This window comes from Corapipo altera, unplaced genomic scaffold (assembly GCF_003945725.1).
Source record: "Corapipo altera isolate COAL_440 unplaced genomic scaffold, ASM394572v1 271, whole genome shotgun sequence".
Classification (NCBI taxonomy): Eukaryota; Metazoa; Chordata; class Aves; order Passeriformes; family Pipridae; genus Corapipo; species Corapipo altera.
The window spans coordinates 4,021,767-4,049,478 of NW_020884935.1; the positions used below are offsets into that span (position 1 = coordinate 4,021,767).

The following is a 27,712-nucleotide window of genomic DNA, read 5'->3' on the forward strand; positions in this document are numbered from 1 at the left end:
GTTCATCAGACACCCACACTGACCTGTTCATCAGACACCCACACTGAACTAAGGTCCGTTTCAGTAGAAAAAGACATGCAAGGAGGACTAAGCTCTCAACCAGCAGTGGAAGCTCCCCTTTCTAGAGCTGTTTTGAGTTCTTAGTTTTGCCTCAGTGTGTGTTTGAACCCTGGGCTAGGGCAGAGCTGCATAAATCACGGCCAGAATGCCCGTGCTGGGCTGGCCCTCAGGCTGCAGTGGCCTGACAGAGTGGCTGTTCTGCCTGGGATGGCCTGAGCAGTCCCAACCCTGCTCTGATGTGCAGGTGTCACTACCCTGGAGTTCAGGCATGTAAGCCACTGCTAACCCAGGTAGTCATCTTAACTGCAATGCCTTTTTTCTCACAGTCTAGAAGTCCTTCATGGGCAGGATCACCCAAGGCCACAGCTCAGAAGGCAGGCACATTCAGAAGCTGTTGGCGTGGTCTCCTAGCCTGGAGATTGAAGAAGCTGCACTAGGACAATCATTACCCTCAGAGGATGAACCTGTAGTGCTGGGGTACCATCTCTGGTGTTTGTGCAGAGCCTACAGTTCGTATGGAACTAGAGCCAAGACACAGCACTGAGTGAGGAGACTAAAGCCTCCCTCAGCTGTACTTTGCTGCATCCTAATACAGCCTTCTGTGAAGATTTGAGGCTGAAGAGACATTTTGCACAGCTTGGTACCCGTCCTTGGGGATGAGGCTAACTCTGTAATGGGCTCTGATTGCCTGTCCCAGGCTGTAATCACTGAGCTCAGGCAGCTCATGGGTCAAACTCGTGTCAGAGGCTGTTAAATGCAGAGTTTAGTAGGGCAGCACAGCCAGTGGGGAAGGGGAACCTCTGAGCTGGACAAACAGGTCACACAGGTTTCCACATTGTCCTGTGTGAGCAGAGCACCAAGGCTGCAGGAGCTGGATGCTTTCAGGTAGGAGCAGCACCAACACTTTGTAAGATCAAGGTTTAGTAGAATTGAAGCTCCATCAAGTACTAGAGTGTTTGAGTTTAGTTTAGTAAGAATCCGTCAGAATAGTCACAAATTTGACTTCCTTGCAGTTAATTATTAAGTTCCTCCTACAGAGCACCACTGATGTAATTAAATTTAGTTTATAACCCAAGATGAACAGCTTCACTTTGGTCCTTACTATAGTCTTTCCTGGAGACACCAGCTTGGATATCATGATGTGACCATTTGTGCCGCCTTTAGGGAACAAGAGGTCACATCCTGCTTTGTCTCTGCAGAGGTGACTCCTCCACTCCTGCTCTTCCTGTTGCCTCACTCTCTCAGCCCTTGGCCCTGCAGAGTAGCAGGGGAGTAGGAAGGAAGAACCAGTCCAGTACAAAACCTCATTTAACTCACAGTCAAAGACACCCAGCAACTCAACAGCAGTTTTATAGCAGAGTAAAACCCAGAGCTCACCTCATAACTTCAAAACAAAATCAGAAAAAAGCCATAAATAAAACCTTTCTGCAACACCATCTTCTGCTTCACAGCCTTTCCCCACATCCCATGTTTAACCCAAACTTCTCCAGACTCCTTCATTCTCATTGCAGTAACACTGACTCCACCAGTGGGATGGTCCTGGGCTTTCAGAGAGGATTTTCTACCTGTAATCCACTGCAGGGAAGTGCAGTGGCTATCCAGAGTGCTGCACTCCCTTGTTCCTAACTGCATAGCAGGGAATTTCTCAATTCCTGTTCAACCTCAGGAATCTTTAGCCTTCTGCAGTCAGTGAAGGGATACAGGAGGAGTGGGGGTACTTGTACACTAGGAAATCAGGAGGGCTTGGAGAAGGGACACTTAAGCTGAGGATACCTCAGGAATAACTGGATAAATTCAGAATGCTGTGTTGATTGTCCTATACCCTAACTGGGTGATGTGATTACTCATGGTGTTGCATGAGAGCTGGTTTGGGAATACTGGGAATAAACTCCTGATGGGAGGCACATCTGAGACCTCCTGGGCTCTCTGCTCCCTTGCCTTTGCTTGCACTTGGAAGTCAGGGACACTGCCCAGAGGTTTGCCTGAGATTGGGATGCTCCTGATTTGTGAGAGCAGGCAGGCTAAGCCCAGGACATGGCACTGCAGAGAGGGGGGCACTGGAGCAGTGCTGGGTGGGTTTATGTGTCTGTGTGCTGAGAAGGAAGGAGAGCTGACCAGGGAACCAAACTCTCTGATTCCCACTGACAAATGGCATCCCCAGCCTGGAGGGAAGATAAAGCAAACTCCCACAGTCCACTGACTTTGTTTTACTTTTTAACTGCTCCAGGAGTCTCTCATAGAGCTGAGCTGTGGGGGACCTGCTTTACCTGGCAGCTGAATCTCAGTTACATGCACAGATTTTTCAGTCCTATATTTCGTGCCTCAGTGCCTGTGCACAGCACTCTGGGAGCATTCCCCAAAACTGATGAGCAAACTGCAAATTTCTGATCCGCCTGCATGGCAGAACATACCAAAGCTTTTCTTTTTTCCTCTTGAAATCTGAACTAAGGAAGCTTGCTTTACAGGTTCAAAGCGTTTTGAACAGAGTGGGTTTCAGTGTATTTTGTTCTTCCTGACAATCCCAAAATGCAATCTCATAGCAGCTTGTTAAAATAAAGCTGTTTTGCTGTTTTAAAAGAGAGAATGTGGCAAGTTGCCACATTCCAGTTAAGCAATTTCCTATAGTTGACATATTTTTTTTTTTTAAATGTGTGGTTTTTTTCAGCCATGTCCCTCCTCCCTTTCACTGCAAGAAGCAAAAAAAAAAACCCCACAACACAGAAGCCCCCCTCCATTAATACTTGAAGCAAACTCCACTTCCTGAGTCTCATCCCTGGAGCAGAACACAGAGCCCTGGCACTGGGAACTGTAGTGTGTGGGGCAAACTGGAATTTTTAAGAACTCTGGCTTTGTTAGAAATAGCATTTTCCTTCATGGAAAATGGTAGATTTGCCCTTTTTTATTGCAGCCGACCTCAAAAGCAACTCAGTTGCAGAATTTTTGGGAATCCCACCCTTACAGATTTCAGTGCCAGAGGAATGAGCAGGTGGTTGTGAGCCACGCTCTGCTGGGCCTGATGCTGTTCCAGGCTGAAGCAGTGAGGCTCACTCCAAATGCCATGTTCCTCCTCCCTGGAGGAGGGGGGGTGGGAAGGGCCCTGCTGAATTCTGTGGGTGGATGTGCATCCTGAGGAATTGGGGTTTGGCAGGTGCACCTAGGAACTGAGGGACTGATTGGAGAGAATCTGCTGAGTAATCAAAAAGGAGGGGCAGGCAAGTCCTCAAGGTAGTGAGTAATGCTACAGCTTCCTATTTTTGGGTGACTGTGCTCAGTCCTCTCCCCTTTCTTTTCTCAATCAGAAGATGATTGGCAGTGGCAGTGCTGTAGGGGCAAGACTGGACATGCAGGGTTTTTGATGGCAGGCCCTGGCAATGGGCACCAGGACATGGAACACCGGGAGCTGAGGAGCAGCCTGGGCAGCCACAGTGCTGGTGTGGAGCTCCCAACTCCTGCCTGTGTGACCTGACTGAGCACAGGGCTCTGATGTCAGCTCTGCTGGGGGGGCACAGGCAGCACCTAATCCAGCATTCTGGGAAATCAGGGCATCTGGAAGTTTCGGATCATTTTAGTGTTCTTGGACTCAGATCACGGCTGGAAAGCTAATAGTAATCTGCTGCTAATTATTTGCACGTTCAAGATTATACTGTAAACAATCTAGTTGAATTTATAAGTTCCCTTTGCCAAAACAAAAAAGAGAAATAAGACTGAAGGAAGGATGGAGGGAGAAAGTTTTTTGTTTAAGACATTTTGGACTCAGAAGCAGATTCTGAAGCAGAACTCCTGACACGTAGGGAATTTTGTTCACTTGTCCTGGGATGGCTGAGCAGATTTAAGTTTTGTATCTGTGTGAATCCTCAGACAGCTGAGCTGTGGAAGGAGAGGTGATGTGCTCTCTTTTCAAACAAGCCAGATATGGTGTGGCACTGACTTTGTGCCTGTGAGACAGGTAAGCAGCTCTCTGCAGCACTGCTGGGTCCCTTCACCATTTATAGGCCTTCACTGTGCTGCTCTGGAGGAGTGTTTTGTATCACACCTGGCAGGAGGTGTAGTAGAGTCTCAGTGGCAGGTGTGGCATTGCATCCTTTGGAATTCAGGGGTTTCAGTAATGCTTAATGTATCCATGTGCCTTTTGGAGAGATCAAGATGAAGTACTGTAAATGACAAAACCATGAGTGATCTTTGCAGAATGATGAAGAGCTGCTTGGCTGCAGTGAAAAATCTCAGCTCTTATGGCATGAATTCGTGTCCAGCACTCAGAACTGTTCACAGGCAGAGAAATACAACACAGAATCCCTTTGTGTTCCCCCTGCTCCTTAGGAGGGGAGGATTTCCATGACAGAGTAGCACACAGGCTGTTACAATGGCTTTTTCTTTCCTCCTAGGCAGTTATGTTTTTGTGTCCTTTCTGTCGCCGTGGCTCAGGGCAGTGAGTCCCTCCTGCTCTGAGCAGGGGGAGCTGAAATGCTGCACCCAGAGCCTGCTCAGCTTTGCTCCAGCACACGATGGGAGGAGATGCTTTAAGACAAAAGGGATGTAACTAAGCACATGTAATGCAGCGGGTGGTGAAGGAGTATTCTGGAGTGTTTCCTAAAGAGCCTGTAGAGCATGGGCAGTGAAAGGTGTAAAGCAGAGAAGTGCAGTGAAGGCAAGCAAGTGTATAAATCGCTTTGCAGAAATGGGATTGTTTTCTAAATTGTGGAAGTGATGGAAAATGTGAGAACTTTTCTGCTCCAAAGGCCTTTTTCCAGTGCCCAAAGGGAGTGAAAAGTCAGGCTCAGACTTTTCACAAATTCTGCATAAAATAATTTTTGGATGCACGAGAAAAATGCTTAAACTCTAATCTTGAACTGGCATATTTCCTTCTATTGTACATTTAATGCAAAGTGAAGTATTTTTAAATGTAGGTTTTTATTAGAAAAATATGTTCTGAGAACTTTAATTTGGTTCCATAGAATGCTTTGAAAATGAGAAACTTGCCTGAAACACTTTCATGGAAAAGTCTTTGTTTTAGCAAACGGTGACAACAAACTTGTCTTAAACAAACAAAGCCAAAGAAAATCCAACCCCAGCCCCCACCTCCTGTTCTGCTCAGGCACAGAGACAAATATGCTGTGTGAAGTTTATGTGGAATTCACAAAAGTAATGGATATTGTATCTGCATGAAAATGCTGAGGTTGGAGTTTGTTATCTTTGTATTTGTGATCTTTTTTCAAGTGTTGATTCAAATCTTTCCAGGCTGCTCTATGATGCCAAGTAGCTGTTGCAGAACTGGCTAGTTTATGGCTGCTTATCAGTCCCCTCTGTATTTTTTCTCATACAACTATTACTGGGCTGGCAACTGCATTTTCCTCCACTTCCTAAGTGGGCATAACATGGTTTAGATGAAACTCTCAGAGTCATATGAAAAAATGTTCTTCTGTGGAGTGGGAATCTGAGTTCAGGTGTCTCCACTCTAAATCCTGTATTTGTACTTAAGCAAACGATAGAAACCCCACGTGGTTGCTAAGGGCAAATGTGAACCAGTAAGAGAGCCCCAAAGAGATTTTGGGAAAAACAAAATGTGAGCAGTGAGCCATGGCAGCTTTCTCACGCAGTGTCTGTGAAAAGAGAAATGTGACCCCAGCCCTTGCCAAAATAGCTCCATTCTTTCTAGCAGAAAGCCAATAATTTGGAGCATTTCACAGAGTAAGGTTTCTTAGCAAAGATTCCCAGGGTGCAGAGGCAGAACATCTTCAGCTCCAAGACCTGCAACCTGCTCCTACAGAGAATTAACATTTTTCTGTACAAACCTCTTCCCCAAAGCCCAGACCAGCAGCAGTCTGCAAAACTGAGTGTCAGGGGGAGGAGGGAAAGGTGGAACTCTTGAAGTGCTCAAATAATTGAGTGAAACGAGCAGAGGATTTGATTTGGTTTGTTTTGTTTCCTTCCCTTGGTCTGCTAATAAGCCCAAGTGCTGCAGAACAAGCAGCTAATCTGTCTCATTCCTCAGCCAGTACGTGAGGGAATGGAAGAGACTAAAGGTTTGTGCATGGATTTTATCGAGGCTACAGAAATAGAAATGTGTAAGACAAAAGGGAGGTGGTTGGGAAGGCGAGGGGAAGAGCAGTGTGTTAGGGGCAGCACTGTGGGCAGTAAACAAGGAGCTTGGTTCCTCCTCTCAGTGCCCTCAGAATGGACAGGGAGTGGCCAGGCCAGGCATAAAGGTGTTCCCTCAGACCTCCCTGCCTGGGAGAGCTGGGGGTGCTCAGGACCTTGCAGAGTGAGGCTTGCAGTGAGGAAAGGGAAGTGCAGGAATATGACGGGGACCTACAATTAGTCATTCCCTTCCTGACCTTGCCAAAGGAAATGTCTGGCTTTACATTCTCTGCTGTAAACTCTCCTACTTTATTTGGCTGTAAGTTTACACATGCACAGATTGGTGGTGTCTTCATTTCCACCTCCCCTGCCATCAGTCAGATATACCTGAGAGTTCTTTTACAGCTGTGTGATTAGTGCAGTCGTAAAAATTATGGAGGATATTCTCTCTAAAGGCACTTTCAGTTTTGAATTTTACAGAGATGTAAACATGAGTTGTAACACAACTTCCATCCCCAGAGCATGGCCTGGTGCTTTCCAGATCCTGAACCTTCTCCCTGTCACTTGCTGCCTTCTGGCTGCAGTCACTGTGAAGCCCACAGGGGATTGTGGGTCGTTGTTTTCGTAGTAGAGGAGAGATACAGTGGGTTGCAAAGATACTGAATAATTATAGTTAGAGAGGCATAGTATTAGTGTTATCTTTGGGCTGCATTCACCTCTGGAGGGCTGTGTGGGCTACAGCAGGGAGTTTTACAGGTAATTGTTTACTGCAGTGCTTTGAGAAGCCTGGGTGGTGTTGGGATCTGAGCACCCGACAGACTCGTAGCACAGGGTGCACTCTGACTGACCAGGAACTAACCCTGAGCACAGGGTGCACTCTGACTGACCAGGAACTGAGCCTTGTCCATGCTCAGACCACCCTCAGACCACACAACCATCCCCCTCTGCCAGCTCCTAACACTGCTGAGGGCTCTGGGAATCCAGCCTGCAGGGCTCTGCTTAGGAGCCTGCAAGGAATGGGAAGGATCTGAGCCTACAGTTCCCCAACTGTCAAGAAAGATATATTCAGGGCAGATCTTTGCTTGGGGCAGGGAGATGGAAGTCTTTGATTTCTTGAGGCTCTCCAGATTTCTGTCAGTGCTGTTGTGATGCAGGTCAGTGTCTCAAACGATGTAGATCCTAGAAGGGATCTCAGGAGAACCTTTCTGATGTCTTGCCAAAGAGAGAAGCTTCCTCCTAGTCCTTTTCTGACAGATGCCTGTTAACTGTTGTTGAAGACCTTGGTTGAGGGCCAAGACTATTGAACTGGGCTTTGTGAAGCGTGAGCTGTGGGTTCTGGACTGATGGTGACACTCTCCCAGATAGTCACCAGGTCTAGGAGCTCTGGAGAAGGAGTCAAATGAGTAGGACAGGAGGTGAGCTGTGCTTGGACAGAAGTATTTGTCCCAGCAGGGTAAATCCGTGAGCCTGCTGATGGCCATGCACGAATTTCATGAGGAATAAGAAACCTCCATAGGTCTGTAGGTCAGCTTGGAGCCATGATATCCTTCAGTATAGGCTTGGTGCCAGAGAAGTTCCTGTGCCCCGTAGGGAAATACAGCTAAGCCTAACGAAGCATGGCTGAGGTGAAGCAGCTCACTGGGTGCTGGAGAGCTGTGAGATGAGAGCAGGCAGAGCTGCAGAGCTGAGGTGGCAGCAGCAGGGCAGCTCAGCGAGTGGCAGGTACAGTTCTGGGTCTTGCAGAGAGAGCACTCTCAGTCGTTCTGTTGCAGTTGCATGTCCTCAGGTTGTAAAGAAAGGGGGAGGGCTTTCATTTTCAATGTTCAGTGGATGTGAAATCTCTGATATTTAAGCAGAGGACTGTTCCTGTAGCTGCATTAGGCTGAAATCTTTGAAGAGAATCACGTTATCAGGCCCAGGGAACCACTTGATTGTGCAGTTTCATCCTCCCACTCTTAGCTGGGAAGACCTCAACTGAGTGTTTATAGCCTCAGTCACTGGGAGTGTGAAAAAGAGAGGAGGGGAGAGAAAAGGAGTGGTATGTGGCCTCCAAGTGACCCAGAAGTGATGCTGTCTGCATCATCTGACAAAGCAGAAATAACATACTGTAGTGTTTGGGCAGTGGCTATTGTGTCAGCCTCAGGCATGACTGAGAGTTCAAAGGAAAATCCATCCATCTGGTTTTCCATCCCTCCCTACCCCTCCAGCTCTCTGTGCTTGTATTTTCTAATTCCTCTCAAGGCTTCCCCCCTCCAGCATACCTTGCCTGTACACTTTCCTGCTGGCTTGTGCTGGGTGCTGTGTGCAGGGTTTGTTTAGCAATGCATTGAGAAACTATTTCCTTTCCTGCTCTGAGCAGAGCAGGTCCCTCGGCAGCAGCCGGGGCTCTGCAGGAGCCGCTCTTGGGCGGAAGCTGCGAGCGGGGCTGGCACCGACACTGCCCCACACCCTGAGCTGGGAGGGGGGATGCAGGGTGGAACTGCCAGCCAGGTGCTTCTTCCCATCCCTGCCATCCCTCTGACAGCCTCTGCTTGGCAGCAGCTCGGTCGCAGTCCCTGCTGCCGGAGCCAGTGGTCAGAGCAGGGCACTGGAAGGGCTTTCAGGAACTGTTTTTAGAGCTGCTCCTTCACTTGGTGCATATTATTTTTAATCCTTCTTCCTCTTTCTTGTTTTTAACAAGGTGCTACCACACGGGGTCCTGTGAGTGTGTCAGTGTTACTGAGGTGCTTGTGGCACTGTTCTGCAGCCTGTCCTGCTCCAGGGGCTGTGCCTGTGGTGCACACAGCAGACACTCCATGCCCAGAGCCTGTGGTTGCACATGTGTGATCACTGGAGAGAAACAGGCCTAAGGAAGGAAATACTGTGGCTACTGTTCTAGCACAGCTAGAACCAGAAGCCAGGCCTCACATTTTGGACAGAAGTCCTGCTCATTGCCATGGTTCTTGCTGGATGAGTCAGCTGGGTTCAAGTAAGACAATGTGAATTCTACAGACTGCAAGTCAGTGTCCGCCATGTAACTGAGCCCCTTTTCTCAGGTACTGCCTCAAAGAAACAAATGAGTCTGCCACCAGATATTTCTCTGATACCTTGGTCATGCTCATGGTCATAATATCATCCCTTAGTAGCCTCTGTTCTGTTGTTTTTGAGGGCAAAGGCATGCGGGTGACAAACTGAGTGACCTCATTGTTTTAGGATACAAATAATTCCTTGAAATGAAATGTGTTTTGCATCTGTTCTTCTTACTTTAGGTTCTGTATTTTGCTCCTGTGCAGCCCCTGTGCTTGCCTTGGAAAGAGCTTTTTGAATTCCATGCTGACCTCAAGGTTGCTTGGAAGTTTGTAAGATTGTAAGACTCTCCAGCTGAATCCTGCTTTATCTGAGTGTTCCTAATGGAAGCACAGATGGGAGGAATAGTTTTGTGTGGTTGAACAAAATGTTCTGTGAAAAAGATTGGGTTGGATTCACTGCAAAATGAGCATGTTGTGTGAAAAGGGTACAGACCCACTCTATCCATCTCACCAAGCAGATTTGGGTTTAAAACAGTCAAAATCAGGCATTGGTTCAGTTCTCACATACTGGAAAGGGAACAGTCCACACTGTTGTAAGGTATCTTTACACTTACACACAGCACACAGGGGCAGAGCAGCACTGACCCTGTCCTGCTGGGCTGTGCCAGGGGGTCAGGGAGGGTTGGTTCCTCGTGTGACCACCTGCACAGGGGCTGACTGAGCTCTCCCGGTGCCAGGCTCTGCCCCAGCTCACAGCTTGCTGTATAAAACTGAAATACTCGTTCTTTCCCATCCCTGGATCAACCAGCCGCACCTTTTTTCACTTTAAACTCGATGACTTTGAGAGGGTGCCCTCAAGTGCACTCACATGCTGCTGCTCTCCCAATGGCTGGGGAGATCTTTATCAGTTTCTCACATGGTTGCCTAGCATGACTTCAGAGACAAATTTGGCAAGTCCAATTCTGACCTTTTTATGTTCGCTTCAGTGCTCAGGTTGCCTAAGAGGTTTTTTTTTGGTCTGACTTAGGGTTTGTGTATATAATGGCACTGGGGAAAATAGATAAGAGTCAGCTAAAGGTGTGAAGTGAATCCACTTTCAGTGGATGCCCTCAGATGACTCATTTGACTTTCCCCAGTGCCCCATGCAGATAAACTCTGAGTTCAGAAGTTTTGTCTTCTGTTTCAGGGGGCAGAAATGCAGAACCTCCCTCCCTCTGTGGTGCTAGTCTGGCCAGTGCAGTGTCCTGCTGCAGCAGGAGCTGCTGTGATGCTTCAGAGGCTGCTCCCTGCCCCCTGGGCTGCTTCTTGGCAGGAGGTTAATAGAGCAGTTCCTTCCTGATTAATTCCTGTCTGAGGCAAGATAGATGATTTGCATTTCTCTTAGCCACATGTAAGAGCTGGGCCATACATTGATCTGATCCTTTTAAAGCTGAGCCACCAGCTCAGTAGATTGCAGGGCAGGAAGGATTGGTGTCAGCTCACATTTACTGTCTGCTCGAGTGCTGCCAGGCTCCCCAAGATTTCACCTGTGGGACAGGGGCAACAGGATCTGCTTTGGAACATGTGCTGGATTTGTTGATTAAATGATGACAGTTGTTTGGTTTGGGTATTGACAAACCCCTCTTCTAAACATTGCAAATGTTTCAAGTCAACAAGAAAAGTTGCAAGCTTCAGAGAGCAGATTACAAGTTTTGTGAAAGTGTGGAAACGTGGCATTTGGTTATGAAATGTATGATTGAATCAAACTTGGTCTCCAACTGTTGATATTCTGAAGAAATTTTGGCTGGCACTTTGGCATAGCAGAGTCCCTGTGCCTGTCCCCAGGTTGTTTTATTTATAATTTCCATTCTGTGCCTTGGTTTTCCCTTTTTGTTTTTTTAATGGAAAAGAATTATTTTTGCTGCATTTAGAGGGTATTTCAAGATATGTTGATTAAAAGTATTGAGAATAAGCTACAAAAAAGGCAAACTCTTCTAGCCTGTGCTCCTTTCTCCCTGTTTATTTGGATCAAGTGCATTGAATTCAGACTAATTAGGTTTTGACCAAGTGCAAAAGCTGCAATGGGTTAATGCCTTTTAATGACTGCTGGAACAAGACGCCACTTTTCTAAACATGAATAAAACAAAATCGATAAGAAGCTGGGAGAGGGTTGACCCCCAAATGCATGAAACGTAATTTCTCTGGCAAGGCACCATAACAATTAACTTTGTCTGACAAATGTTAACTTAGAATGTGATTTCTGATCAATTAACTAGAGGTCAGAAATACTTGGGCTGCAGTTTGAATACAGAATTCTTCCAGCTCACCTTTGCAATATCTCCTGAATTCTGCACTGTCTGTGGTCTGGTTTTACAGATGCCATTGCTTTCCTGTGCCATGGCTGCAGGACTGCAGCTGAAAAACTTGCTGGTGTTTGCTCTTTGTTTATCGTTGTTTGAATGTCCCAACTGTTGGCTTGAGGTCATGGATACGGGCAAACTTGTGTCTCAAGAGAGCTGCTGTTTATTTTGTATAAATAAATAAAAAAGTACAAGCGTGGCAGTTTTCTCCTAAACTTCTGGGGCCTGATTCCCATGTGTGCTGAAAAAGGATGTTTTAAAAGCGCTGTAGGGAGATGAACATGCATCCAGGAGCACCTTGCAGCACGTGCACCTCTCAGAGCAAGTGAGGCCTGGGTGTCCTGGCCAGCAGCCAGAGCAGGAGGGCTCTGCCCTGGGAACAGCACTTTGCTCCAGCTGCTCCATGTGCTGGCTCAGCTCCTGTCCTTTCGCAGCTCTGGGGGTTTAAGGCAGTTGGAGAATTGCTGCTTCTGGTGTGGGGTTTGCCATTTGTGCTGAGTAGGACGTGCCATTTAGCAAGCAGGCAGTGAGTAGCTGCTATTGGCTTTATCTCTCAGTCTAGTTTGTGGCTGGAGACCTGCGTGCTGGTTGTGGGTTTTTATGTGCGTCACTGAACCCAGAATTTTTATTATATTCTCAGAAAAGGGTTTTGCAACAGCTCAGCTATTAAAGCCAAACCATGTAGTTTAGTTAAAAGTCTGGGCAGGAAATAACAAAATGAAATTCATCCTAGGGGAGAAGCATGGTGCATGGAGGGTGGGAAGAGAATGCAAATATACTATTTATAGGACTAGGGGAAAACAAATTTGGACTTGAGGAGTAAATGCAAGGGAGTTATCCTGGGAAAACCAGCCTTGGCCATCTAAGACACTAAGATCTGTGCTGTCAGACTGCTTGTCCATTTTGGAGAATTATTGTTTTGTTACATCCCAACAGAGAAGAAAAGTTTGACATTGAAATCTGTGCTGCATAGAGTCCCTTCCAGCAGTGTCCTTTAGGAGTTGGGGCCATGGATGAGACTCGGGAAGTGAAAGGAACCTGTATTTTTTTAAGCAGTATGAAAATAGCTGCTCCAGGGAGGTCCTGTGGGATGGGCAGAGCTGCTGCAGGGAGGGAGGGAGAGATTGGTTCATGTGCCTCTGGTCCAGCAGCAGGTCAGTGGCAGAGCCAGGAGTGCAGCCCAGCTCTGTGACATGTGATGCTTCTGGTGTTACACTGAAGTTGGTGGGGAGAACTGGTAGTGGGGAATGCAGGAGTAGTGACTGTCCCTCAGCAGTGACCTGCCTCAAAGCAGCATGCTGTCCTCAGACACTGCTCACTGGAATAGGACAATGTGGGGCATATATTTCTGGATCATTTCTTTACCTAATTTGTGATTTTTCATTAATCCCTCCTGCCTTCCACCGTGCTTCTTGGAACAGATTCCGACACCTTCTGTGCTTGCAGTTCCCTGCTTTGTACTGGATCATGTGCTGCTTTTAGGGCATTTGCTTATAATTAGTGTTCCATATAACTAAGTGTGAATCTCTAGCTCCCAACCCTTCTTCCAGGAAAAATAAACCTTGCCTGATGGGAGATCCTACACTAAAATAACAGGTTACAGTCAGACTGCAGAGCCGAGCTGCTGCTTTACACAGGCTGTGCCAGTTCCAAAATCACTTGCTTCTGTCCCAAGGTGCTCCATGGCCCTGAGGTGTGCCCGGGAATGGGGAGGGTGAGGTGGCCCAGGGGCAGCAGCACAGCACAGCACAGTGCCCTGGGAATCCCACGTGCCATGGCTCACAGACACACGGGAGCTGTTTGCCTTCGGCGGGATGTTGGGGTTGCAGCTTGTGTATCGAAATACATATTGGCATTGACCCTTCCTTCAAGTGGCCTCTGGGAAAATAGAAGGCTTGGGTGATTCTTGTCTTCCTTCTCTATTCCATGACATAGCTATTGCACAGTTGGGAAGCTGGGTTTCGTTTGTGGAGACTGATTTCTGGCACGCTGGGGGCTGTTGAGAAGAGAAGGCCTCAAACTTCCTGCAGCCTCTGTCTTTCCTGAGGGGCCCTTGCCCATCCACTCATACCAGTTCTTCCTTGCTCCTATCACCACTATTCCCAATCCATGTTTTTGGTTAACCTCACTGCAGCCACTGGGTTGCAAAGACCCTCTTCCCTGAGAGCAAGGGACTTCTCTCATCAGGGCTTTGACTCTCCTGTCCCTGTCTTTACCTGCAGCCAAGTCCCTTTTTCTCATTCTAATCTCTTCCTCCCTGTCTTCTGAGGGAAAAAGTCAGGATGCAAACATGATACATTTGGAGGCACTAAAAACAGAGTCAAGTATCCTGAGTGTAACAAAACCCCAACATTGAGAATGTAGGTTTCTCCTGGTAAAATGGAATTTTAGGACAGATAGACAAACATCACAGTCAGGATCCATGACAGTGTTCAGTCTAAACTGTGGAACAATTGCTTTAGCTGTGGGAGACTAATTCCAGCTCCCTGATGTGGGGGTTACCCCAGCTGTGCCAGGCAGGTGCAGAGTACAAAAAGCACACCAAGAAAGAAAATTTAAACCAAGCTCTTAGCAGGAAAATACTTGGAACAGCATCTCCAAGCCCCTTTCCAACACGGCTGTGAACAGGAGAGCTCTCTGGACAGGCTGTTGTGGGAAAGGATGTGTGATAATGAGGAAGCAGAAGGTCACAACTAAGGCAGCTGGTGACATGTGTGTGCCCCCTCCCCGCTCTTGAGCTGACTGAGGAACCAAGCTCCTGTCCTCCAGGGCCATGGGAATTCAGGGCCCTGTTCAGCTGAAGGTGTGGAGGGAGGAGAGCTGGGAGCAGGTCTGGAGCACAGGTACCAGCAGTGTTTCAGTCACATGTGCCCCAGCACACCCTGCTGACCCAGCACACGGGCTGCCTTGGCTCTGCCTGCTGCAGGGCATGGGCCTGTGGCAGCTCCTGGTGCCTGTGGCAGCTCCTGGTGCCCATGGCAGCCCCTGGTGCCCACAGCCCTGCTGAGCCCAGGGCCAGTCCCCTGGAGCTCAGCTGGCCTTGGCTCACCCTGCCCTGCAGCCAGGGTCTGGCCAGAGGAACCAGACAAGGGGGTGAAAAAGGAAGTGCTGTCAGCTCCTTTATGTAAAAAGAGGTACTGAGACTGAGAACAATTGAGTGGGATTTCCAAGGTAATTTCTTGTAGGCCTTGTGCTCCAAAGCCGTGTTAGGAAGTTGTGGTGAAAAGGTTCCTCTGGTGTCAGCAGGCTGGTCAGTGTGGATGAGGAGGGATGGCTGAGTTTCTAGGCAGCAGTCCTGTATTGCACAGCTGCCTCTCCTGGGAATGGTGCTGCTGTGCCTCGCTGTGGGCATGGCAGGGAGACTTTGGATCACTTTGGGATTCACACACGTTTTGATAAATCTCAAACTGCACAGCACTGCTGTCAGAGTTCAGCGTGTGGGCAGAGACAAACTTGTTACACCTGATAAGGTGTAAGGGTTGGATTGCTCATAACACAAACCCTCAGCTAGCTTCATAGGAAAGCACTTGAACCCTAAGAGGAGAGACATTATAATGGCCAAAGAATCCATGTTTGTTTTTTTCTTTACATTCTTGTCCCAAATGGTAAAATTTGTTGACTAAGACCATGTTTTGGTTTATAAATCACGGATCAACTAACTTGCTTTAAGGCATTGTTTTGTTAGGAAGGTTTTGAAGCTTAAGCCTGCCCCATGGGAATGTGTGACACTGAGCAATCTTTGGAGAGTATTTGCTTTCTGATGAGCAAACATCAGACACAAATAATATTCCTTCTTGCTGTCTTATTCTTCTATGCCCAAAGTGAAGAATTCTGTGCAGTGCATTTGCCACGAGATGGTCAGGTGATAAAAGCTTCGGAATAAAACTTTAGAATAGAATAGAAGATGTACAGCAATCAGCTAGTCCAACTGCCTCAATTTTTGTTCTTTTAACTTAACTGCTTTTAATGTTGATTTTTTAGTAGAAATGCCCATCAGATAACAGCTTCAGAGTCTTTGGGTACTTTGGCTATTCCTGGCTCACTGATCTTCTAGACCAAATGAAGACCAGATGTAAGAGAATTTAACAAACACGCAGGACCAAGGGATGAGCAGGCAGATGGTGCTGCAGGTTGTGCTGCCCACAGCATCCCCAGAGAGGTTGTGTGGACATGTGCAGTGCCTTCAAATGAATGTAATTCATTGTTTCAAACGGTTTGGATCCCTTGTGTGTTTTGGTGAGACACTCAGGCTCTGCTCAGCACTGTTGTTGATGGGGGTTTAGAGCAGAGTCTTGCAGGGATGGGCCCTGCAGGGTCCTGCCTTGTGCTGGAATGTTGGAGAGCAGAGCTACTCGGAGTGAGGGAGATGCACTGGATGGATTCCCCTGAGTGCTCAGAGGAGTATGTCACTGTTCTGTCCTGAAGGAGCCCTGCTCACACACCAGCAGCCCTTTGCACCAGCCCTGCCTGGGAGGTGACAGTGTCCCAGGGACTGAGGCTGGGCTGTGTTGTCCCCACAGGTGAAGCTCATCGACTACATCCACCGGCAGCGGCAGTGCAAGCTGAGCGTGCCCCTGAGCGACAGGACGGCCGAGCTCAACAGCTACCCCCGCTTCCACGACTGGCTGGACATCGTCAACGTGAGGAAAGAGGTTGTGCAGGTAAGGAGGGGAAGGCAGCCCTCAGCACAGAACCCTCCTGGCTCTTCAGAACGTTCCCAGCTGCCTGCTGGGTTTAAGTTAGTTCCTGAACTTTCAGGCAAGGTGGGAGGGTGTGGGTACAGAGGGGGACCTGTGGTGGGAAGGGAGCTTCCTCTCTCCCAGAGCAGTGCTGAAACCCTCCCTTCCCATTGTCCTCCTCCCAGAGTTCCTGGGCATCTCCTCACACCAGCCTTGAAAGCAACACTCACACCTGCTGCTCAGGGTGAGACCAAAGTCCTGCACCACCAGGGCCTCCTCTCCTGGGTCTGAGAACAACTGCACCACTTAATCACTTGCTACCTTTTAGATAATAACAGTACACTGCCACTACACTATGTTCTGTGTCACATTAGCCAAAACAGAACCAACATTACAATTACACACACAGAGCTCAGTCCACTCACAGCTAAACAAGGCAGAAAAGGTTTTTTCCATTCTTTTTCCCGTTTTTGCCTCTGTAGGCCGGGTCACAGTGTTCTCATTCAGCTTCCTTTGATCTTTAACCAAAAATTTTGTTTGACTTCAGCAGGAATCTGCCCAAGTGAAAAATTCCACAGATTTCCATGGGAGTTATTCCAGCTTGGTCCTGATGTAACTAAGTGGTCTCTGGTGAAACAGGATGAGTTCAGGACCGAGTTGTTCCTTTAATTTCCTACTGTTCATTTTGAATGTGATGCTGGTATTGCCTTCCAGCCCAGCGAGGTTTTGGGTGGCACAGCTGAAGGTGCAGCAGTGACAAGGAGAGGATAAAAGCAGCCTGTGCCGTGGCCAAGCTGCCAGGCTCCCAGCTAGTGTTGTTTCTAAGGTTACTGGAACTGCCTGAGCCTAAAAGAATGTCTTTGTAGCTCTTTTATAAATCCTTTGTGGTGCTTGCAGAACTGGGGGCAGGGAGGAGGTGAAGAGAAGGGGGGAGGGAGGTGGACAGTTCAAATCTGCTCCATCCTGCTAGTTCAGGGAGCAGAGAGGGTTGGGACTGCCCTTCAGTGTGTGTGGTCACTAAAAGGGGTGAACAAATTTGGGTTTGGTCTAAGGCCGGAGGAATTCTCCAGCTCTTTCTTATTTTGATTCGTGCTCTCTTGCTGCCCCCTCCCAGGCAGTGCCCAGTGTAGGGAACTCTTCCTTTTGTACAAAGCACTGAAATTCTTCTGGGATTCCAGATGTATGGTTAGTTTTTAAGAGTTCTGCATCCATTTCAAGCAGCTGTAAACAGCTTCTGTAGCACCTGTATTAGCTGGACAAGAGAACTGCAGCACCCGATGGGTCATTAAAATGAGTAGCCATGTGGGACAGGCTGTGAGCTGGGTGAAGTGGAAATAGCTGGGCTAATAAACTAAGTGCTCTGTTCTTGCAGTGCTTTTTTTTGGTCCTGTTACTGCACTGCCCAGAAAATAGCAATGCAGCACTGTTGGTGTTTGACATCAGCACAGTGCAAGGAGCTGTCTGGGATGAGCTACCTTTCAGGAATGTCACAGGGATCATCCCTGCTCTTGCTTAGATTTCATAGAGCGTGTTGAACTGCATTTCAGCTGAAAGCTTTCAAAATGGAAATCACAGACAGCAGGAGCTTTAATAGATTAGTTATTACATCCTTTAGAATGGTCTCCTGCTTTGTGCACACAGCCTGTGACAGGACTGGGGGGGGAGAGGTGGTGGGGGAGCCTTTACAGAGGTGGCTGAGCAGCTCACCCAGTGAAAATGGAGACCCTCGAGTCCCTGCCTGGTTCTGTGTACAAGGGACACTGGGAACAGCTTCCCAGCTCTCAGGTACTCTCAGCTCTCTGTAAAATGGAAATAGCCATACTGGGTTTCCTTCTTAAGGCTTCCAAAAAGTGCTACAGAGGGAAGGAAAACCCCACAAGTGTTGTCATAGTGTATTCATGTAGGCACACAGCCCTCTCTTCTTGGGCCTTTTAGGCTCTGCAATTAGTTGGAGGAGTTGCCAAGTACCTGTAGAGTCTCCGAATAGCTGCACCCGGGGCTGCCCTGAGAGCTGACCAGAGCACAGGCACAGCACAGGGGGAGGTGCAGGTGGGGGGCTCTCTGGGCACCCTGTTTGTCAGGGACAGATCAGGAGAAAGGCCTGAGTTCATGGGTTTTTTGCTTTTTTAAAGGGTTCTGATTCCCTTTGCATTTCTGGTGTTGCTGGAAGGAGTATTTTGAAGATTGTGCTAATCTGTGACATAACACCTTTGAAAAGCAGCCTAATTGCAAGAGTTCTTTGGCTCAGTGGTGAGAGAAACAATGCTCTGTTTCTCTCTCTCCCCTCCCCTCCCCGTGCCCCCCCCCAGTCCTCTCCCAAATAAAGCTGCCATGCAGGGAAGCACAGAAGCTCCCAGGCTCTCCTGTCAGAAATAGAGCACCAGCTCCAATTTAGAATATCTGCTGACTCCTCCACTCCAGAGTGAAGACTATTTTTGCCCAGTGACTTGCTCTAGACACTGCGAAGCTCCAACGCTCCGAAGCTCTGGCAATTCTAATTGTTGGGCTCCTTTATTTCTTTGAAAACCTATATTTAAAACAAGAATAATGACTGCTTGTAAAACCCTTTAGTTCTGGAAGAGATTACAGCGCTAACAATGCACTGTTTATGGCGTTGGGCAAGAGCTAAAGCTGCCGTGGGCAGGGACAGCAGCGAGCCGGTGACGCTGCGCGCGGTGCGAGGGCTGGGCTGCGCCGGCCCGGCGGCCCTGCAGGTACGTGGGGAACACCAGCCTGGGCTCTGGGGTCCTGTTTGCTCTCTGTGAACATAGTTCTGAGGGGTAAGAAACTGTGAACCCCCACCCCAGCCTGTGCTGTTCCTGTTGCTTTGTTCTTGTTCCTCTAATCGGTTTCCAGACAGATTTTTATCACAGCAAATGGTGGCTGGTGTGGAGCAGGCTCTGCTTTGGAGCTGGGCTTACACTGTACTCTAACTTGCTTTTTAGGGATTTTTTTTTTTTTTTTTTAGGAAATGCTGGAGTCCTTGTTTTTGGCTAGGAGTTCTAGAGATTGATTAGCACTGTGTATGTGTGGTTTAATACTGAAAATGGTTAAATATGGTGGATTGAAACCAGGCAAGGAGGTACTTAAACTGAGATCTAGAAAAGACAGGACAAGGAACCTTACAGACAGAAGGTATGTTTACGCTATATAGTGGTCTCAGGGGGATAAAAGTTGCTCTGAAAATGGTCCTACAAAAATACACTGATCTGGATTGTCCTGTTCCCCTTGGGAGCTGGAGTTGGGAATTGAGGGGGGAGCAGGAGGGAAGGAGGATGAGAACAGAGCACAGTCCCCACTCTTAAGCTGATGGAAGAAGTCTCTTGCAGAGCTGTTTACTGGGTTCTGGGCTTGGGACATGTCTACCAAAAGAGGAGATTAAAAAAAATATCTCTTGGCTTATTTTCTTCAGCACAGAAAGCAATCCTCTCTCTTGTGCTTCCCAGAAACAAAACTTATATTTGTTCCCACATGTAACTTGTCACTGTCTTAAAAAGTAACTTAAGAACAGAGTCATCTCCTCATCATCTTGAGAAGCATGTCTGGGCCGGCCGAGGAGCAGGGGTGGGTGTCAGTCAAGCCTGGAAGGCTGTTTTTAGAGTGGGTGACTGCCATGCACGGGGAAGGCACATCCTGACCAGGAGCTGCTGTGCAGCAGCGGGGCTGTGCACCCAGGGGGCTGTGGGAGCAGAGGCAGCAGTGCTGTGGCTGTGGCTGCTTTATGGCTGTTCCTTCCACCTGGGGGATGTATTTGACTCCCAGTGTATGTACCTTCCTGTGGGACCTCCTGCCAGCCTGTGAAGCCCATCTCCTTCCTCATTTATGGCAAAGTCCTGCTTGTCAGAGCAGAGCTGAGCAAGGCAGGGGCACGCTGGGCACAGGGGGAGCAGAGCAGGAAGGGCTCATGCCTTGAGCAGGAATTGTCTACCCAGAGTCTCCTGCTGCCCCTGGGAAAATCTGCAGAGGATGAGCCACTGGCCAGGGGTTGGTACCACGAGCCCAGGGCAGAGGGTGCTGTTTGCATGGAGTGTGGTCCAGCTTGAAGCAGATCAGTTGTCAGAGCAGTGCTGACGGTTTTCTGTGTGTGCATCCTTGCTTTGGATGGGGATAGAAGAGGCAGATCTGCCTAAGCCTATCAGGTTTCCACAGCTGTATCCTCCCATCTCTGTCTGTCAGCATATCTGCATGAACAGGCCACAAGGACTGTGGCTCTTTGCTGGGGATTTCCATGGGTCTGGCAGCAGGAGCTCTGACTGGACCACCAGATAGCAGAGATCCTGGATGTGCTAATTGTGTATATGCAGATTAACTCTGTCCTGCAGGCTTCCTTGAGCTATAACTCCATCTCTGTGTTCCAGCTGAAGGTCCCTCCCCAGTGTAAACAGCTCTTGGAAAATATTCTCTCCCACTGCAAGGGTTCCCTTCCCCTGCCAAGGGTGCAGGTGCCCCTGGCAGCCTTGTTCAGGGTGAATCATTCATGGCCTGAGGTCGGCCCCAGGCTCCTGCTCTCCCTCGGGGTCTGCAACTGCTACCTCTGCCTTCCACAGAAGTAGTGACAGCAGCAGTCCTGTCCCAGAGAGCCAGGGGAAGGGAATGCCCCGAGCCTGGCAGCTCCTCTCCCCCGCCTGCTGCGAGGGGAGCCAGCGAGGAGGGTGATGTCAGGTGAAACTGTAGCCTGGTTTTGCTCACAGCTTAATGCAGGCTGGAAATTTCATGTGAGAGGCTTTCCAGAATGCCCATAAAATCTCCAGGAATTTAATAATGCAACAATTTTTCAGTACCTTCTTCCCCAGGCACCAGAAAACCAGAGCAAAATAACAACTAGCAGGCACAAGATGTTCTTAGGAGCATCTTTACATGCTTTGCTTAGAGCTATCAGTGGGAATTTAAGCACCTTATGTAATGGGCTTTCTCTTCCAGCATCTGCTGCTTCACAGGAGGATGATTGGAGAGGGAATGTATTGATTTGAGAGGAGGCATTTGGGGCCTTGACAACTGTCCAGCTTTACAGGAAGAGCTGTGGCTACTGGGTCGAGGAGCAGGTCAGGCTGATTTTGCAGAGTGCAGCAGCAGCATTAGCTCCATAGGCTTATCTGCAGGGTGGAATCTTTACCAAAAATAACCCCTCCACTGTGTTAGATACCAGCATTTTTGCCATGTTTCAGGGATTTAAGTTGGACACCAGACAAGATTAAAGACTTGTGTGAACTCTTCACCCAGACTAATTGAGACTAACCCTTGGATGGCTCCTTGGATGCAGTGGTACTCACTTTGCTCTCTTCAAACGTGTCCCATTAAGTGCAGTCTGTGTCTGATAAGTGGGAGGGCTTTATAGGAAAGTCCTTTTACCTCTTGTAGAGAGGAGTGATTTCCTGGTTTGGGCTTTTTAGCATCACTTCTGCTGAGCAGAAGCCTTACCGTGGTAAGGCTTTAGATTTACTGAGGTGCTGGAGATTAAAAGCAGGTTCTGTCTTCTCCTACTCTTTCTCTCCTAATTAAATCTGACATTATTAGAGTACTATCTGAATATTTTGCAGCTTCCTCTGTCAAGGCAAGGTGTGCCCAAGCCTTTAACCTGCATTTTTAAAGCTTTTTTTTGAGAAGCCTCAACACCCACTGAAGAAGCAGTAAAGGGTAGTGAAGGGTAAAGAGAGGTCAGATGGACCCACATTTCTCACCCTCAGTGCTGGGGGTAACCCCTGTGCAAGGACCCAGAATTGCACTGAGGGGTTGGGGCCCACCACGTGCCCCTCTGCAATGGACCCTGTCAGGGCCCTTCACAGGGGCCACTCTCCCCCCGGCACAACAGCTGAGCCAAGGCAGCAGCAGAACCTGTTCCCAGAGCCCCCCTGAACTAGTGACCCTCCTCTTGTCACACTGGCTGGGGGCTAGCACAGAGCTAAAGCATTGCAGGCCAATCTTACAGGGATCAGGTTGGCCAGTTTTATATTAAGCCACTACATATGTGCAGCACATGAGTGGCTGTTTAAAGAAAGCCTCTTACTGCCCCTCCCTCCCCCTCGGTGAAGGCTTATTTCTTTTGTCGCGTGTCATGGGGGCTGGCAGCAGGTTCAGAAAGTCTGAGCTCTCCCAGCTCAAGGTCACTGGGATTGTTTAAATATAATCTCCTTTTCTGTACTTTATACTTTCCTACAACTTGCTATTCTGTCTTTATAAAATTAAACTCTGGGCTCTGTGTGGGCAAACCTGTGCTGCCTTCGTGCTGCAGTGTTGGAGCTGTGCAAACCCATCCCAGGTGCAACTCTGAGCATCCAGACCCCTGGGATGTTGTCCTTTGGAGTGTGATATCAGAGCAGGTTCCCAGGAGATAGATTTTGCACTGTGTTTTTACTGGAGTTTTTGAGCTTCCTGTATTTTATCCAAGTGGAAATCATTCAGGAATAGGCTTTTTGGGGGCAGTCTTACTCCTGCATCGTGATGCTGCAGGTGTGCAGAAAAATGAGTAATAATACCCAGCATCAACTGGGATGTCTGTGCTTTTTTTATTCTGCAAAGATTAATTATGGAAAAAAATCGATCCAAACTTCATTGAACTCTGGCTCTGCTCTGGCCCTGCTTTGTGCTTGCTGCTCATTTAAATTCCTGGGCTCTCCTTGAGTCAGCTCTGGTTTGTGTTTCATCCGGCTCAGGGCATGTGACAGAAGATGCAGGATGTGTTTCTTAGACTTAATTTACTCTTTTTCTTTGCTCCATGCCACAGTTACTAAAAAAGGAAACTCCGTGATTACTCTCTGTGTTACCACCTACAAAGCTCCCAAGGCTGGGGCTGTTCAGCACTGTCACAGCTCAAAGTCCTGCGTCAGCTCTCAGAAGCACAAGTCTGGATTAAGAAAGATGCAATTGTTAAAGGACATTCAGCACATTCACATTTGCTTTGGAGTCAGAAGTGAGGTTTAAGGACTAGAGGATTTCCAGTGTTCTGTTTCTCCAGGCACTGAGACACAGTTTCGAGTTTTCCTCTTCAGATAAAAGTTCAAACCCTTTTATATAGCTTGATTCCAGGAGCTGAAGCTTTAGGAAAGAGGCCAAATATTGTGAAATTTGTGATCTCATTGTGAGAGTAGGCAACAGGGAGGTTTGTTTAGGCAGAACTTTCAGGGAAATTCCTGGGTATCTGGGCTAAATATCCTGGTTTTGTTTATTGACCACAATTGCTGCAGACTTACACTGGAAACATTTGAATGGGGGAAGAGAGAGAGACACAGCTCAGTTCTGTGTCAGGAAATACCTGATCGTTTTGTGCTTTCCAGGCTCTTGTATCTTTTGTGTCTGCCTGATCTGAACCTTATCTCTGTGGGGGTTTGGTGTATTAAGGCGTAGTAGGAGTTCTGCACAAATATCTCTCCAGGCAGGATACGGGTAAGGCTGGTTCTCTGATGGAGGAAAAATGCATGAGGAGGAGGAGGTCGCTATCTCTGTCAAAACATTTCTTTTGTGTTCAAGAAAAGAAGTAATTTTCCTCACTGTTTCTGCTTTTCACTTCACTACTAAAAAGCCAAACATTTTTATCTGATGTTTTTTCAGGTTTTAGGCCTGTTTCGTTTCTGACTGCTATTTTTAAGGAAAAAGTTGTTTCATTGGTAGCTTTGCAAAAGTACTGAGTGAAAGCTTTCCAGTAGGGGAGAAGAATATTTCAATCACCTCTAAACCTAACTTAAATACCAGCCAGTGCCCAGTCCCAGTGCTGCAGAGCACACTCACACATGGGGCAGGGGGCAGGGAGCAGCTGTTGGCCACTGTTAAGAGAGGGGCACTACCAAACTGAGTAAATCATGAGTCAGACCAGGCAGTGAGACAGGGCACTATTCAAAGTATGCCAGAACAACAGGTGACACTCCTATTTAGATATGGACAGTAAAAAAAGATGCCTTGTTTTTCTGCAGAGGATACCAGAGGAGCTGACCTTGGATGCCCTACTAGAAATGAATGAGTCAAAGGTGAAGGAAACAATGAAGAGGTGTGGTGCCAGAGATGAGGAGTGCTCCAGGCTCAACGGGGCACTGAGCTGCCTAAGGAAGGTGACAGAATCAGGTACAGACTGTCTTGTTCTCACATGGAATTGGGGTCTTGGCAACCCAGCCCCATCCTGCTCCCTTTCATGTGAGAATCTGCAAACCCTCCAGACAGTGTCTGTGGTATATTCTGTAACCACTGTCAGTCTGCAGCTCTTGCATGTCCATGAAGGTGCACTGATCAAACACAGCTAGAGACCTGAGTTGGATTTGGTTTTGACATGAAGTCAAATAAATAAATGGAAATAAATGTATGAGGAGATATCCTCTCCTACTCAATAGACTATATCCTTTTTCCAGTTCGTCCTCCATCAGTCAGTCCACATACTTCACCCAACAAATACAACCAAATTCCGTGTAGGTGATCCCCTCCCCTCATATTGCCAGCTCAGAGAGAAGCCCTGTCACCTTCCCCAGGCACTTCCAAAGGCTCTGTAAAATCTGTTTGTACAGGAGCCTCTCCTAGCAGACTGGTACTAACATGCATTACATCTTTCTTTGTAGCAATTATCAATCTGTCACTGAAAGGTGATGTTTCCTGTTGGTATTATGACAGTTCATTCATTTGCAAGTCATAAAGATTAGTTAATGGAAAAGTCAGCAAACAGCTCAGTTTCATATTTCCTTTTTTCTAATCTTTCTTGTCCCAGGCTGTCAAATATTTCCCATCCACACTGTGTCAAACCAGCTATTGCTCAGAAGTCATGGCATTCACTTAGACAGAAATGGCACTTTTAAAAATCCAGGTATATGTCTCCCAGAAGCCAAACTCAGGCCCTGTGCTGAGATTTACCAGGCTGGGCCTCGCTGAAGGCCGTGGGATCTCCATCCCCATGGAACAGGCACGGCACCCCCTACACAGGGGCACCTCAGAGCCCAGGGCAGCCCCGTGTGGGTGTGGAGGTGCTGCCCCGTGGGCCAGGCACTGACTCTGCTCTCTGCTCTCTGCTCAGGTGGGGAGCTGAAGGACGACGTGCTGGTGACCCCCCCCGAGGTGCGCCGGGACAGCGGCTCCTGCCCGGACCCCGCGGCCCTGCCCGTGCCCAGGGCCAGCCCCCAGCCCCGCTGTGGCTCCGTGTCCACGGCCCCCCCCCGCAGACCCTCTGCAGAGCCTCGGCCCCTCTGTGTACACAGAGACCCTCCTGGAGCCCCTGGTGCCCCCGGGCCAGGGCAGGCTGGCACCCAGGACTCACAGCATCACCATCACCCCCCCGGCCACCCCGCAGGCCAAGCGGCGCCACAAGCTGAAGCCACCACGGACTCCTCCCCCCCCTTGCCGGAAGGTTTTCCAGCTGCTGCCCAACTTCCCGACCCTCACGAGGAGCAAGTCCCACGAATCACAGCTGGGAAACAGGATAGATGAAGTTCCTCCAATAAAGTAAGTTCTTTCCCAGACTGGAGCTGGAGCTCTCCCCACCAAACTGTGCCACGTGTAGGCAGGACAGTGCTGGCACTGCAGCAGCTTCAGGAACCTGTGCAAAACCAGGGCTGTTTGCAAACCCAACAGCAAATGCTGCAGGCAGCAGTTCCTGTTCTAGCCCAGTGTGAATCCTGTTCACAGGAATATGGGGGCTAAAAAAAAATATCTCTTTTTCTTTCTAGGTTCGGTAAGAGACTCTTCTGGGGGTGTCTGCAGTGCCTTGCTGAGAGAGAAGAACCTGTGCTTGTCAGCTCCCTGTTGGTCATCCCTGTGCAGCCTCTGGAGGGTCTCCACAGGCCCTCCTATCCCAGAGCTTCTGTTAACTGAGCAGGAGCTTGGCCTGCTGCAGAACTGCAGGGCTTTGACTTTTTTGTACCTGATGTTTTTTCAGATGACAACAGCAAGGAAAAGGAATAGTGATGTTTCAAGGGTTAAAGTGAGGGGTTTGGGTGTAAGTGCTTGTCTCTACCTCAGACAGCTGGTACTGATGCCTTTTGGTACTAGAAATGTCATATCTAACCATTTAGTGCCTTTGGATATTCACTGCCCAGTGTCTCTGCAATGAAATTAGACAGTTATGTGCAGCCTTCTGAGAAAACTTTAGCAAGTGCTGGAATGTGCAATATTCCCCTGGTACTGAGTCTGTTCACATGGTTAATGTCTGACAGGACCAGGGCTGTGTTTTTATCCAGTGCCATACCCATGCTATTGGGAGTTCCAGCTACCCTGAGGGGTGTGTGTCCCAGACACAACCTTGGAACCTAATGGAGAGAGATTGGAGCAGCTTGGAAAGGGTGCAAAAGCATCAAAGCATTAAAAAAAGTATAAAAGTCCAAATAAGGACGTTATAGCACCGCACATATACCTTAAAACAAAAACCCCAGGAATTACTTTCAGAAATGGAAGATTATAAAATGAAAATGCCAGCAGCAATCTGAGCATTTCCCTGTGGAGAGTGACATAATTTGTGCAATAAATGAAAAAAGCTTTAGAATAAATTCAGACAGAAATGAAGGATTTTGGTGCTTCTCTGCATGCAGTCATATTGACTGGGTTAAAATCTCTGCTGTGGGCTGGTAGGTCCCAGTCAATCCCAAACTGGTTTATATTCATTAGAACTCTTCAGTAAGGGTTTATCCATCTTACTCCATGTTAAAAGCCATCTGAAGTTGTGTTGGGATCCATTGGATGGTTGTGCATTTGGATGGCCACACTGGACCAGCAATATTCCCTGCAAAAGCAGCTAACCACTGCAGCCCAAGAGGCTGAAGACCACAGACACCTTTAAAACTTCACTGGACTAATGATAAAAAAGAATCTGGTGCCATCTAGGGTCAAGTGAGAGACTGGCTCCGTGTAAGCACCAACAGCCCTGGCTGTGCTGACACCTGCAGATTTGAGTTTAGTCCAGATTTGGAATATTTTTATAGATTTAGTTCAGGAAATATGCCAGAATCTGAGTATTTGAGAGTTTTCAGAAAGTTATGTGCTCTAACCACTGGAGTGCTGGATTGGCCTTTGAAGTCTAGGTCTCCCTTTCTGCACTTACCAGCTCACTAAGTGAGCTCACATATACATTTTTATCCTGGGTCATGCTGACCCTATCTAGAAAATGGAGATAATTTTCAGTGAAAAAGAATATTCTGAAATCTGCTGACACTGCATGAAAACTGGCTGATGGTATTTGTGGTAAACCAATTGGAAGTAAACCAGTTAGGAATAAGGTCTGACTTTCCACTTTAAGAATGGCTTAGACCTGATCAGATGGACTTCTGTAATCCCTAAACCATCACGATTTATCAAATCAATGGAAACCAGTGCAAGGGCAGGAGCTGCAGCAGCTCTGCAGCAACAGCCTGGGCTGTGGTGCTGCCACTCTGGGCTACTGGGGTTGACTGTGGCAGTGACCATTTGCTTTCTGTCCACACTGGTGAGCAGGTGTGGGCAATGCTTCCCTAAACCCTCCTTTTGTTCCCCACCAGAGCTCTCCCAGGGATCCCCTCAGACGGTACGAAGAGACTTTGGCCTGGCAGTGACACACAGGTGAGCAGCACAGGGACAGCCCAGGGGACACAGGGACAGCCCAGGGGACACAGGG

The 27,712-nt window shown here is 48.2% G+C and overlaps 1 protein-coding gene across 1 annotated transcript in view; it reads left to right on the forward strand.

Moving 5' to 3' along the window:
• KSR1 (kinase suppressor of ras 1) overlaps window positions 1–27,712 on the forward strand; it is a 50,063-nt gene that overhangs the window by 13,594 nt on the left and 8,757 nt on the right. Inside the window, 6 exon segments of the mRNA XM_027660428.1 lie at window positions 16,003–16,143; window positions 24,066–24,213; window positions 25,148–25,314; window positions 25,316–25,572; window positions 25,797–25,801; window positions 27,597–27,657. Coding sequence (XP_027516229.1) covers window positions 16,003–16,143; window positions 24,066–24,213; window positions 25,148–25,314; window positions 25,316–25,572; window positions 25,797–25,801; window positions 27,597–27,657 — 779 coding nt within the window.